Source organism: Canis lupus, chromosome 12 (genome assembly GCF_011100685.1).
Source record: "Canis lupus familiaris isolate Mischka breed German Shepherd chromosome 12, alternate assembly UU_Cfam_GSD_1.0, whole genome shotgun sequence".
In the NCBI taxonomy this organism is placed as follows: Eukaryota; Metazoa; Chordata; class Mammalia; order Carnivora; family Canidae; genus Canis; species Canis lupus.
In genome coordinates, this window is record NC_049233.1 from 4626569 (window position 1) to 4640702 (window position 14134).

Below are 14134 nucleotides of genomic sequence, written 5' to 3' on the forward strand. Positions count from 1 at the left end.
CCTCACTTGGTGGTTGAGAAAGCTACTCTTTTTTTCTTAGGTCTTTCCCTTTTATGTCTGGGTCTTTTTGCCTCCCCCACCTCCCCGTTTATATCTTTCTCTGGTCCCTGTTCTCTGGCTCCTCCACAGCACTGCAGCGTGTGCTTGGATGTGTACGCGCACAGACTCACACACAACAGATTTCACACTCCTGAGGGGAGAGCTGGCCTCCGGGAAGCGGGACTACACTGTTCTAAAAGGCATCTTTCTCACTGGTGAGCGCCTCTGAAGCTCTTGACCAGGGCACTGTCATTCTTGTCAGCAGGAAGCTCTTTCTGAGTCTAGCTTAGGCAGCAGGAAGCCCTAAAATTTTATGAGATTTGTCTCTAATTAGGGTAAGCATAAAAACGTGTTATTCAAACCCAACACTTCTGGAAGTGGAAGAGTGTGCTATGAATAAAAATGCACTGGGACTGTTCTGGGCAAACAGGAACATATTGGCCACCTCCCCATAGTAGAATATGAGGGCCCGGCCGTCAGTTGTCCTCCACCGCCTGGCCCTCCTCATTGTTGTCTCTGGTGTAAGGGGTGATTGTAGGTTGAAATCTTTTCTCAAATAACTCTTCTCTATCTTTTGTCTCATCCCTTGAAGCAATAGCCACAGTGCTGCCAGAAGCTCTGCTAGCACTCTTAGAACCCCAAGTGCAGTGCCCTTGCCATGACAGATAAAGGGTTAAATGCAGGGAAGCCCATGGCTTGCTGATGGGAGGGTGGTGAGGGGTCCCCCTCCCTCATCTAAATGCCTCTCTCCTACTTCTTACCTTTGTCTCTACCTTACCTGTCTTCAGCTGAGTTGTAGAACTGTGGGTTACTGACCCAAGAAGACTCCATGTGAAAGCGAGTTTGAGGATTCTTCTGAGGGGGAGATAGCAGGGTTAGGCCAGAAGCAGCTGCCTGGTCTTTTTCCTACATCATAAGAACTCAAATTCCTAAATCCTGAAACTTGTTTTTTTTTTTTGTTTTTTTTTTTTTTAATTTTTTTTTATTTATTTATGATAGTCACACACAGAGAGAGAGAGGCAGAGACACAGGCAGAGGGAGAAGCAGGCTCCATGCACCGGGAGCCCGACGTGGGATTCGATCCAGGGTCTCCAGGATCGCGCCCTGGGCCAAAGGCAGGCGCCAAACCGCTGCGCCACCCAGGGATCCCCTAAATCCTGAAACTTGTAAAGAAACAAGTAAGCAGGGGATCCCTGGGTGGGCTCAGCAGTTTGGCGCCTGCCTTGGCCCAGGGCATGATCCTGAAATCCCGGGATCCAGTCCCACGTTGGGCTCCCTGCATGGAGCCTGCTTCTCCCTCTGCCTGTGTCTCTGCCTCTGTGTGTGTGTGTGTCTCTCATGAATAAGTAAATAAAATCTTAAAAAAAAAAAAACGAGTAAGCAAACCACTTGTCAAGAACGCTTCTCTCTCCCTTCTTACTTTTCTCTCTTTTCCCCTCATCCCCTGGGAAACTCACTGGATATGAAACGAGGCCTGTCTAATCCTAATTCTAAACCGAAGAGCCCATTGCTGTTAGAAGTGCTCACAGTAAGCCTCTCTCCTTGTGTCCCGAAACCAACCTCCCCACCCCCCCACCATCTCTAAAAATAAATAAATAAATGCAATCTTTAAAAAAAGTACTTTCCAGTAAAGATCTGAGGTAAAGGAAGGTTAATAATCTCAGGAACGCTGGACTCTTGTTCCGTTTTATACTGCTTGCTTATTGCCTTACGTGAGTCATTTTTTAATTAGAAAATTGAAATAATGGGATCCCTGGGTGGCGCAGCGGTTTGGCGCCTGCCTTTGGCCCAGGGCACGATCCTGAAGACCCGGGATCGAATCCCACGTCGGGCTCCCGGTGCATGGAGCCTGCTTCTCCCTCTGCCTGTGTCTCTGCCTCTCTCTCTCTGTGTGACTATCATAAATAAATAAAAATTTAAAAAAAAAAAAAAAAAAAAAGAAAATTGAAATAAAAATGTCAGAGATGAATGAAGGAGATATTCCCCATGGTGGCAGTGAAACAAGAACTAGAGGACACCCAGTAGCCCTGCAGTTGTGTTCACATTTGCTCCCTGTAGCTTTATTTTCTGATTATTCTAAAATGCAGATCAGGTTTATGATAATAAAAGCTAAGGCGGGGCAGTCCAGGTGGCTCAGCGGTTTAGCGCCACCTTCAGTCCAGGGCCTGATCCTGGAGACCCGGGATCGAGTTCCACGTCCAGCTCCCTGCACGGAACCTGCTTCTCCCTCTGCCTGTCTCTCTCTCTCTCTCTCTCTCTCTCTCTCTCTCTCTCTATCTCCCCCCCCCCGTGTCTCTCATGAATAAATAAAATCTAAATAAATAAATAAATAAATAAATAAAAGCTAAGGCTTGGGACCCCTGGGTGGCTCAGTCGGTGAAGCAGCTCCTGCCTTTGGCTCAGGTCATGATCCCAGGGTCCTGGGATGGAGCCCTCCGTAGGGCTCCCTGCTTAGTGGGGAGCCTGCTTCTCCCTCTGCCTGCCACTCTCCCTACTTGTTCTCTCTGGCAAATAAATAAAATCTTAAAAAAAACAAAACAAAAAAAAAAACTAAGGCTTGGGGTGTCTGGGTGGCACAGTCGTTTGCACATCTGACTCTTGATTTCAGATCAGGTCGTGATCTCAGGAATGTGAGATCAAGCCCCACTTTGGGCTCTGCCCTCAGCATAGAAGGCTGCTAAAGTTTCTCTCTCTCTCTGTTCTTCTCTGCTGCTCTCACTCTCAAATTAAAAAAAAAAAAAAGCAGCAGCAGCTAAGGCTTATTGAAGGCTGACCATCAACACTCCTGGCTTTGTCTTATATTCATTAATTCATTTAACCCTCACAGCAACCCAGTAGAAGACACAGTTTTTAATCTTCTTTTTAAAAGGAGGAAACTGAAGTACAGGGAGGTTAAATAAACTGTCTGAGGACACACAACTCGTAAGAGGTAGAGCAGAAATTCAAACCCAGGATGCCTGGACAGCTCCAGAGCCACTTGCTTTTAACCATTAAGCTATAGTACTTTATTAGAAAGTCTCGTTCTGGGCATACTGCCACAGTGGGAGACAAGGAATGTATTTTGATTTGTTAGTGTGAGTGCTGAATTTTGAGCCACCGAGGTCTTTCCAGGTTTCAGGGCGTTCTTTGTTCTCTGTTTAGATCAGTCTTGGCAGCCTGCTATTAAGCTGGAAGTCCTCACTTCATGGGGCATGGACAGAATAATAAATGAAGTTTCTACTTCTTGAGTAGAGGAAGGGAATCTGGTAGGAGCTGTAGGGCTCCTCCTGGTGGGATGTCTTTCTACCCACCAGTACCTCTGTGGCCCAGACCCAGGGAGGCAAGGAGCAGGAGGCATAGGGCATGTCACCTGTGCTTAGACATGCAAACTATGCCTCAAACAGGCCTCTTTGGGAAGTAGGCAGGTGTTCCTCAGCCATCTTCAGGGCCTGACCTACTTGTCTCCATTTCTACCTTTACAGGAGAGAAGTTGCTTGAAGGGCAAGTGATCCAGCTTGAGGATGGGACCACTGCATACATTCACCAAGTGATGGTGCAGAAAGGTGAGAGCACCCCAAGACACCCCAACCTCATGGAGAGAGGCCAGGCAGCCCCCACTGAGGGAGGTGTGGGATGGCATCGAGCTCCAGAGGAAGACAAGTATTGCTCTCCTTTCAGAACCTCTCTCCTTTGAGGATGGACAGCCTGTACAGCTGGAAGATGGCAGCATGGCCTACATACACCGAACACCCAAAGGTGGGGTCATAGTCATCACAACTGGTGGGACAGAAGGGAGGCTGAATGGGCAGAGGTTGGGGCATAGCTTTGGGAGCTGTAGTGCCCAAGTTCAGCTGGATTAGCAGTCTCACCTCCTTTCCCTGGTGCCGAACACAGGAGTGGCAATTTCTGCCTCTGGGAAACCGAGCTGTGGGAGTCAGTAGCATGGGCCTCAATGGTGGCTTTCTCTCTAACATAGCTGCAAAATCTTAGGGCTTTAAATAGGACCTGAGGACATCATCCAAGACCAGGAGTAAAAACTTATTAACATTTAAGACTGAAGTCTCTAAGTAGTGAGGAATAACGATTTATTCCTTTTACAAGGAGTTTCTTGAGCAACTATTGTATGCCAGGCATTGTGCTAGATGTGGAGTGTGCAAGAGATGACAAAGGCAGACACAGTCCCTGCCCTTCTAGAGACCAGTGGGGAAAACAGAAGTGAGAAGAACTATAACCAATGAACTGATCATCACAAGCCCTCCAGCTCAGGGAGGGCTTCCCTGATAAAGTGACGCTTGGGCTGAGAGCGAAAGTGTAGACTTCACTAGAGGAAGAGGTACAACAGGAGGGAATGACATGGGAGGCTCAGAGATGGTAGAAGGAACTACCAGGAGCCAGAAGGAGTGGGGCAGGATAGGTAAGATGAGAGAGGCAAGGCCAGAGCACTGAGGCTTGAGAGTTAAGAGAAAGGTTTTATTGGTGGTCTTTATCCTGAGACTAGTGGGAAGTAGTTGAACCATCAGGTAACATGATCTCCTATGTGTCCTGCAAAGATCCCTCTGGATGCTGCGCTGCCTGGTAGGAATTAGAGGGCCAGTTAAGAGGTTCTTGTATGATCATCTAGGCCATGATCATGATGGGTCCCCTCAGTTCCTCATGGACCTTGTGACTTCCCAGTCAGTGCTTCATAGGAGGCCTTGTCCTCAGGAGAGGTGGCCCCAGAAGAAGGACCAGCCAGAGTGAATCACCAAGGCGAGGGACCAGGAGACCTTAAAACCTTCCTTGGTATATGTACCTCTTCTTACCTTAAAGCAGGGTAGGAAGGTATAAGATACCTTATATCTCTTGCCCTTGTGTGGCATCTGGGCTAACATGTGTTCCCTGCAGAGGGTTATGACCCCAGTGCCCTGGAAGCTGTCCAGCTGGAAGATGGCTCCACTGCCTACATTCACCACCCCGTGGCTGTGCCGTCAGACAGCGCCATCCTGGCTGTGCAGACAGAGGTGGGCTTGGAGGACCTGGCTGCAGAGGATGATGAGGGCTTCACTGCAGACACGGTAGTGGCTCTGGAGCAGTATGCCAGCAAGGTGAGCTCACAGAGCTTGACACTGCCCATTAGCTCCCTTGGCCCAAACTGCCACACTAGGGGACAAGGGCAGTTCCATGCTTGGGCATGGCCTGAGCTACTCCCCTCGCCGCTCTGCCCTGGCTCCCTCAACTCATTTCTCGTGTCACTGTCCAGGGCATACATGGCAGCGTGGCTGGGGCCACTGACAGTTATTGACACTCTCCCTAGTTTAGGCCGTCTCTGCAGAGGAAAGGCGGCTGCAAGAAATGGTGACATCTGTACCATGGCTATTGAGACGCAGCTTCACTTTTGCTGTTGTAATAATCCTCTGTGCTATCTGAGAAAGCCCTTGCCAGTGACTTTTATTTTCACAGGCCAGAGGTCAGATGGTCTCATCTTTATTTCTTCTCTGCAACTCATTTAGTCATTTAGGAAAATAACCTCAGTAAGCAATGACCAGGGCAGATGCAGCAGAGCAGCTGAGATTCTTGGAACACAGGGCCTTCACAGTAGCTCAGCTGCAAGGGAGAAGGATCTTGGCTCTCCTAGCATCGGTCACTCTGGCAAAGCTGCGGTCCCACCCACAGGGAAGTGGGCACTAATCTGTGAGGGTGCCAGACCAGGGTGCACCCCCCTCGGGTGAACTGCAGACCTTCAGGGTGGACATGGCAAGGCTCCCGAGGGCACTAATGTTACCCAAAGATAGGGGGCTGGGAAAGTTTTTTTAATAATAAGACTATGTGGGGGCAGCCCCGGTGGCACAGCGGTTTAGCACCACCTGAAGCCCGGGGTGTGATCCTGGAGATCCGGGATCGAGTCCCACGTTGGGCTTTCTGCATGGAGCCTGCTTCTCCCTCTGCCTGTGTCTCTGCCTCTCTCTCGCTCTCTCTGAATAAATAAATAAATAAATAAATAAATAAATCTTAAAAAAAAAAAAAAAACCAATTAGACTATGTGGCAGTATCAGAGAAGAGGAAATTCTCATGTCTTTCCAAAATGAAGCCCAAAACTTGCTACCAGACCACTTGGGGCTATGCCCACTCCCACTGCCATTTCCTGCGGTTTATTGTAGAAGCCAGATTTGAGATTTGCTGCTGTTAGGATGACAACTGGGCTCTGAATCATGATCCCTGAGACCCGTGCTGGCTCTGCCTCTACCTAGTCTGACGAGTGAGTCATTCTGCTCACAGACTTAGCTCACTCCTCTGAAAGGATGAGAACGGGACTAGATGACCTTAGAGGCCACTTTCAACTGTGAAGTTCCTTGATTCCCTCAAGAGCCAGTGAGGCAGGGGAATAAAATGTGAACACCTGGGTAGGTTAGCCCACCAAGCAGGCCTGGCCACCTGTGACAGTCCCCCTGCCATTCACCAGCGGTTTAAGTGTCTGTGAAATTTTGTCAGCTGCTTGACCCCCTGACCTGGAGCTGACAAGACAGACCTTGCTGTGAATTTGGCCTCACCGGTTCGTCTTCTACTCCCCAGGACTCCCAGAGTTCTATTTCAGGAGCTCATGAGAAGGCCAAAGTGTCCCAGAAACAAAGACTAAGGGCAGTCCCAACAGATCCCTGCTCAGGAAAGCAGAAGAGCAGCAGGGCTCCCTGAAGCCCGCAGCAGGTGTGAAGCGGGTGGCTCCAGCAGTGTCCCCAAGAGAAATGATGGGGGGGCCTGTCAATCAGCTGGGTGCTGTGGTTAGAGCTGAAACTTCTGATGCAGACCTGTAGGCCCCTGCCCTGGGTGCTTCTGCAGTTCGTTGCTTGTGGCCACCTCATCCGGTGAACCCAGGTGAGCTTCTCCCCATGGCATGTCCGTTGTTAGTGGCCCTTCTGAGCACAGGTTTCCTAAAGGGAGGGAGGGGTCTCCTACCATCAGAAGATACGTGTCCAGAGCTGTGGCCTTCTAGGTACATATGGTCAAAAGTGGGGGTTGCTGGGGCACCTGGCTGGCTCAGTGGAGCATATGATGATCTTGGGGGTTGTGGGTTTGAGCCCCACATTGGGTGTAGAGATTACTTAAAAATAAAATCTTAAGGGGCTCCTGGATGGCACGGTTGATTGAGTGTTCGACTCTCAGCTCAGGTTTCAGCTCAGGTCATGATCTCAGCATCCTGGGATCAAGCCCCACGTTAGGCTCTACGCTCAGCACAGAATCTGCTTGAGATTGTTTCTCCCTCTGCTCCCCTCCCCCATACTCACTGGCTCATACACACATATGTACTCTGTCTCTCTCATAAATAAATAAATCTTTTTTTTAAAAAGGAAAAAGCCATGGTTGGGCGGCTGCCTTCGACTCAGGTCATAATCCTGGAATCCGGGATTGAGACCCGCATTGGGCTCCCTGCAAGGAGCCTGCTTCTCCCTCTGCCTCTGTCTCTACCTCTCTCTATCTGTGTCTCTCATGAATAAGTAAATAAATCTTTTAAAAAATGTTTTAGGGACGCCTGGGTGGCTCAGCGGTTGAGTGTCTATCTTTGGCCCAGGGCATGACCCTGAAGTCCCAGGATCCCTGCATGAAGCCTGCTTCTCTCTCTGCCTGTATCTCTGCCTCTCTCTGTGTGTCTCTCATGAATAAATAAATAAAACCTAAAAAGAGAAAAAAAAGTTTAAAAATTTTTTAAATAAATTAATTAATTAATTAAAAAGTCTTTAAAAAAGTGGATGTTGCTAGCTGTCAACCTAGCTCAGGGGTGGCCTGAATGGCTACCTTTCCTAGATGTCTGGGAGATGCCATTTCTTCCATCACTGTCACAGGCTCTGTGACATCGAGTCCTGCCTCTATCCATGAGAGACAGGTGGAGACACCACAAGTCACCCCCGTTTCTTCTGTAGAGTGTTTCAGTGCCTGTTTCCTGTGTGTATGGGTCTGTCACTCCTAGTTGCCCTTCCCCCGCCCTCCCAGCAGGTTTAGCCCTGTGTGTTGGGTCCTAAGCTGCCAGCAAGGCCCTATATCCCACCTCATCCCGCTCATCATTGAAGAGGATATAAATAGGAACCTCAAGATTTTTTTCCCTCAGGTCCTGCATGACAGCCAGGCTCCCCATAACGGCAAAGGACAGCAAGTTGGGGACAGAGCATTCCGCTGTGGCTACAAAGGGTGTGGGCGTCTCTACACGACTGCTCATCACTTAAAGGTAAGGTCATCACGCACACCTCTCAGATGTCTTCCCTACCAGGGGGAAACTTCCTGCTTTGACCAGAACCAGTCCCTGCCCTCAAGTTTGAACTCATTGCCTACTGAAAGGAAGAGATGAGTGTACAGAAATGGCAGCCCAGGGTCCTGTAACACACATGAAGAGTACAGGAAGGAAGAGAATAATCAGGGAGGGCACTCTGGACGAAGTGGCAGAAGAGGAAGAATAAAGGAGGTGGCCAGTACTGATACTTTGAGCCCTCAAGAGAACCAAAGAGCCCCTTCATACCCTGGTTCCTGAGTCCCCTGGTTGCTTGTCCTCACAGGTGCATGAAAGAGCTCATACAGGTGACCGTCCATACAGGTGTGATTTCCCCAGCTGCGGAAAGGCCTTTGCCACAGGTAATCTACCTGGAAGAAGACTAAAGGTGGACTGCTTCCAGTTGAGGGCAGAAAGTTCTAGGTTCACTTGGGAATTTCCTGCCTTCCCAGAGAAACTGCTGCCCCAGCACTCTGACTCGCAGGGCTCTGTCTCTGGGAGGAAACCATGTTACAGAAGTGAGGGGGAGCATCATCCAGGCCAGCGAAAGGAGCCGGGGGCTTGGTAGAGAGGGTTCCTGCATCGGCTGTGGGGTATCTAGGCCATTGCATCTCTCTGAGCTTCCTTACCCCTCTGAAACATTTAGCCCCAGCCCAGGCTTATGCTCTGGAAGGACACCGGCTGCCCCTGGAGGGGGAATGGGAGCAGCGTGGGCTTTTCTACCCCTCTTATCTGCCCAGGCTGGGGAGGGGTAGAAGCAGACACAGGCTTCTTGTGCCTGAGGAGGTGTGGAGTCTCACAGAGCACACCTGAACATGGCGAGCCTCTGAATTAGGATGATGAAGCAGTGGTGGTGAGGCCCTCCAGAGTGCCCTTCTCAGCCCTCCCTCCCACACACTGATAGGATATGGGCTGAAGAGCCATGTGCGCACCCACACTGGTGAAAAGCCATATAAGTGCCCAGAGGAACTGTGCAGCAAGGCCTTCAAGACCTCAGGAGACCTACAGAAGCACGTACGGACCCACACCGGTAGGTTGGGCCCTGCCCTGTTCACGCTTGGACCTGGAGTCCTAACCCTGGCATGACCCCTGCTTCCTGAGCCAGCCCACCCCACACACCCCATCTCCACAGGTGAACGCCCATTCCGGTGCCCCTTCGAGGGCTGTGGCCGCTCCTTCACCACCTCTAACATCCGCAAGGTACATGTGCGCACCCACACAGGCGAGCGGCCCTACACCTGCCCTGAGCCCCACTGCGGCCGCGGCTTCACCAGTGCCACCAACTACAAGAATCACGTGCGCATCCACACAGGTGGGCCAGCTGGCATGCAAGAAGCACCCTTTCTGAGGCCCCACTCCTCTCGACTGTAATCCTCTGACCTGAGACGCATTCTTGACTCTGAGCCCCAAGCCCTTCTTCCAGCCAGTCCAGGCTGGCCTGTGGGCGGGAAGAGGAGGCTTTGTACTTTTCTGGCCAGATCTCCAGAACCATCTCACTTGCAGTGAGCGATTCCTTCCCTCCCAGTTAGGTCCCGTCTGACAGGTCCTGCTGTCCCTCTCAAGCTCCCTGCCACCTTCCTACAGCCACCCTGGATACTCCCCTTCTAGCTGAGCTCCCCGGAAAAGGCCAGGGTCAGGGCTGATGGGGGAAAAAGAGTGAAATGTCGCCCTTAGCTCCTCGCCTCCTCCACTGCCCATATGACTCCTGTGTGTCCTCCCTCCCCGGTGTCTGTCCCTCGTCCAGCCTTCTGTGTCCTCTCTCAGCCGTATGTGTCCCCTCACTCCCCCGTCACCCCTGCGACATCAGTCATCCCTCTCTGTCTCCTGCCTCTTCTGTTTACGACCTTCAACTTTACAAGCCCCTACCCCCGCACCCCCTCTCCCTCCACCTGTCCCTTCACTAGCCCCAGCATTACTTCTGGGCTCAGTGGTCCCACACGCCTGTCCCCTCTGTGTTCTGCTGGACATCGCCCCCAGCTGTGTCTATTCAGAGTCCCAGTCTCTCTCCGTCCCCACCAACTAACCCCGTCTCCCACACCCACACCCCCACCCCCTAGTTTTCCCCTTGCCAGCCCCAGTTCCCACCCCCCTCACAGCCCAGTGTCCCCAGGGGAGAAGCCATACGTTTGCACGGTCCCAGGCTGCGGGAAGCGCTTCACCGAGTACTCAAGCCTATACAAGCACCATGTGGTACACACGCACTGCAAGCCTTACACCTGCAGTACGTGCGGCAAGACCTACCGGCAGACTTCCACCCTGGCCATGCACAAGCGCAGTGCCCACGGCGAGCTGGAGGCCACGGAGGAGAGTGAGCAGGCCCTGTACGAGCAACAACAGCTAGACGGTGAGGGCTACGGGCAGGAGGCGAGAGCGGGGGCAGGCCTGGCCTCCCCATGGCCTGGCAGGTGGCGGGTGTCAGCTTGGGCTCTCCTCCCTCAGCTGCCTGCGCCACAGAGGAGAGCCCGCCACCCAAACGCCCCCGCATTACCTACCTCTCAGAGGTGAAAGAGGAGGGCTGTGACGTCCCAGCCCAAGTGGCCATGGTGACAGAAGAGGATGGGGCCCCCCAGGTGGCTCTGATCACTCAGGACGGTGCCCAGCAGGTACGGGCCCTGGGGAAGGGGTGGGGGCTACTCCAGCTGGGACCTTCTCGCTCTCACCAGGTATGGGCCCTGGGAGAGGGGTGGGAGGGCCTCTCTGGCTGAGACCTTCTCTCACTCTCTGGGGAGCCCAGAAGATCTGATGGCCCCACCTCTACCCGAGTTCTCTTTTTAGCCTCTACTCAAGTTCTCTTTTTAGCCTTTTTAGTGGACCTCAGTGGAGGCTGAGGGTACCGAGTCTTGTAAGCCAGCCCCTCCTCCTCATGCTTCCACCTCAGCCTCTGGAACTTCTAGAGCACAGTTAACAGCTTCCCTTTTTACGTGGAGGCTGACAGGTCCTGGTTATGTGAGTGAGACACACTTCGGTGTCCTTCTCAAGAAAGGCATGTTGCTGTGGGGCCCAGAGCATTTTGTGGGTTCTGGAGGCCTGGGCTTTCTAGTCAGCAGTATAGTAGGACCTTTGTCAGCACCCTCACTGTCAAGTGCACCTCTGTCTCATGGAGTTGACATGAGGAAGAAATTGTCTTGAAACCCTGAACTGCGTGGAACAGAGCCCCGATGCAAAGTGGTGCTAAAGAGAAGCGGTCAACAGAATTCTTCTAGTGTCTCCTTTTGGCAATTTAGGACTTGTTTTACTAGCTTGTCCCTGTCCCCCTCTACCTCTGTGATATGAAGCTAATCTTCTAGATTATCAAGAAGCTAACGTTGTCTGGAAGACCAGATACATCCACCCAGGGGCTTTCAGACAACCATCCAACCATACTCCCTGCTCATCTTCCTTTCTATTTGCAGGTCAGTCTGTCCCCGGAAGACCTGCAGGCCCTGGGGAGTGCTATCACCATGGTGACCCAGCACAGCAGCACCACCCTCACCATACCCAGTGAGGACGATGACCTTGCCACATCTGGCACACATACAGTCACCATGGTCAGCGCTGATGGCACCCAGACGCAGCCCGTATGACCAGGCGGTTTGCTTGGGGTTTCTTGTTCTCTCATCCTTCCTTTTTGTGGGGTGGGCATTAAAGCAGACTGACCTCATCAGGCCACCTTACGAGGACCAAGATTCCCCCCACAAAAAAAGGGTCTTTCTTCCCCATGGCTCCTCTGGGCCATCAGCAATTCTCGTCTTGAAAAGTATTTCACTGGGGAGGTCAAGAGGCAGTTTCTAAAATCTTGATCTACCTCTAATTTACTTTGCTTCCATAGGCAAGTCATTTTTCCACGGACTTCAGTCCATTTTCAAAGGAGGTTATCTTTGGGCCTTTGACAGCTTTGACCTCCTATGAATCAAAATCCCTAAATTAAGTTGGCTCTCAGAGAAAAATACCACCTCACAAAGCTCTGAGCCCCATGCTAATTAATCTGACCTATAATGGTTTTATTCATCCCAGCCACCTTGCTTTGAAGGGATTTTTTTTTTTTAAGATTTTATTCATTTATTCATGAGAGACACAGAGAAGCAGGCTCCATGCAGGGACCCCGATGTGGGACTGGATGCCAGATCCTGGGATCATGCCCTGAGCCAAAGGCAGGCGCTCAACCGCTGAGCCACCCAGGCGGCCTGCTTTGAAGGGATTTTTATGTGGATTGAGGGCAGGGAGGGTAACATAGGTGGGTCGGAAAATCTCATTTTCTTCTATATTTCAGGTTACAATCATTACCTCTGGGGCTGTGGTGGCCGACGACTCAAGTGTAGCATCTCTTCATCACCAACAAGTGGCACTGTTGGCCACAGCCAATGGAACGCACATTGCGGTGCAGGTGGGTAGAGGTCCCAGAGCCTGAAAAAGGAAGGAATAAGCAGAGGAGAGGAATGAGACAGAGATCTTGAAGAGAAGGGCATTTGGCTTGGAAAAGCTCATTTCAGAAGACAAATCCCTTTCTGCCTACATCCACACAGCTGTCTCAGGCTTTTTCTTGACTGAAGCAGAGCACTGAAGCCCCTTCCGGCCTTCAGACTAATTTCGATGGCAGCATACCTGGTGGTCTAAACCCTTTGTCTCTTTGTGTCTCCATTTCTTCATTAGAAAAATAAGTGGGCCCCTCCTCTAGCCAGTCATCCCTTTCTGTGAACAAGCCCCTCTCACTGATCCTGGCCCATTCTTTGGCTCCCTGAGCACACCTTGCCTACCAGGACTCTATCGCCAAGCTTGCTGTTAACTTGGGGAGGGGGGCACACTAAGTGCTCAGTATGTGGCACTGGGCCAATGGAAGGATTCAGAAAAGTAGGCTACTTACTTACTAGCACTGAAATCTGGTGGGGAGTGTCTCACTCTCCTTCCTTCTCACCCTCTTCTCTGCAGCTGGAGGAGCAGCAGACCTTAGAGGAGGCCATCAGCGTGGCCACTGCTGCCATGCAGCAAGGGGCTGTGACCCTGGAGGCTACAGAGTCAGGGAATGGCTGCTGAGTTTCAGGGGGCTGAGTCCACACCGTTTCAGACGAGATGCCGTGCCACAAAGGCATCCCTGCCTCCAGGGGCCCGGACTGTGGCTGACACTTGGAAGGTGGCCATAGAGGTCTCCAGGCAAGACGGCAGCAGGAAAACAGTCTAACTGGAACGGACAGGGGCCCTGCTCAAGAGGAGGGCTGCACGGCTGGAGTCAGGGGAGTGTGTCATCCTCAGGAACAAAAGAGGACAAGCTGATCACCAGGCTGCACTGGAGTGTCCTCAGAGTCAGCGGGGTACCCACTCTTCTCCCTCCAGAGAACACCCTTCTCTCAATCCACTCCCTTTCTCAGGTGGCGATGGAGATTGCTCTGGGGACTTGTCCTGTGTTCTAATGGTCCCTGCCCACCAGGGGAAGGGGCCCACCGCTCTTCAGCCCAGTAGGAGCCAAGCAGGCCCAGCCCTGCTCCTCCCAGCAATAACCACCTCCCTGGAAGCCTGCCAAGATACCTGACCACTTGGCAACAGAGCTTCCTGCCACCGTAGTCAGAATCACTCAGGGGCCTGTGGCTGGAGAAAAGGTGCCCAGCCCCACCCACCCCCAGCTGCCCCCTATCCTCTCTGTGGCAGAGAGGCAGGGAATGGCCTTGTACATACTGGGGATTGGGTTTAATTTGTTGTTGTTTTTTTAATTCCATTTTGATAATTTTTTTTTCCTGCTCTGGTTGGTGGTGGCAAATGGGTGAATGAGTATTTAATAAAAGTTCCAAGTTTCCACCTGGGTCCCTCCCTCCTTTCTTCTTTGGGCCCTGATGCCAAGATGGTCAAATCAGGCTCTTAGCCCTGTCTGTATCCCTGACACAACTCCTCTGAGTCTCAGTGCCAGACTGATGG

The 14134-nt window shown here is 51.7% G+C and overlaps 1 protein-coding gene across 4 annotated transcripts in view; it reads left to right on the forward strand.

Annotated features, from left to right (window-relative positions):
- The window catches only part of ZNF76 (zinc finger protein 76), a 35116-nt gene extending 21101 nt beyond the window's left edge, over window positions 1–14015 (forward strand). For 2 of the 4 annotated variants that reach the window (XM_038553825.1, XM_038553826.1), the window contains exons 3-14: window positions 3501–3581; window positions 3697–3774; window positions 4903–5102; window positions 8096–8212; window positions 8538–8613; window positions 9156–9281; window positions 9384–9563; window positions 10362–10595; window positions 10691–10854; window positions 11644–11808; window positions 12501–12614; window positions 13157–14015. In XM_038553825.1, coding sequence (XP_038409753.1) covers window positions 3501–3581; window positions 3697–3774; window positions 4903–5102; window positions 8096–8212; window positions 8538–8613; window positions 9156–9281; window positions 9384–9563; window positions 10362–10595; window positions 10691–10854; window positions 11644–11808; window positions 12501–12614; window positions 13157–13261 — 1640 coding nt within the window. In that variant the 3' untranslated portion in view covers window positions 13262–14015. Of the gene's footprint in view, window positions 1–129; window positions 255–3500; window positions 3582–3696; window positions 3775–4902; window positions 5103–8095; window positions 8213–8537; window positions 8614–9155; window positions 9282–9383; window positions 9564–10361; window positions 10596–10690; window positions 10855–11643; window positions 11822–12500; window positions 12615–13156 lie in introns of all 4 variants that reach the window. The other 2 variants (XR_005367602.1, XM_038553824.1) reach the window with 2 other exon arrangements.
- The last annotated feature ends 119 nt before the right edge of the window (window positions 14016–14134 follow it).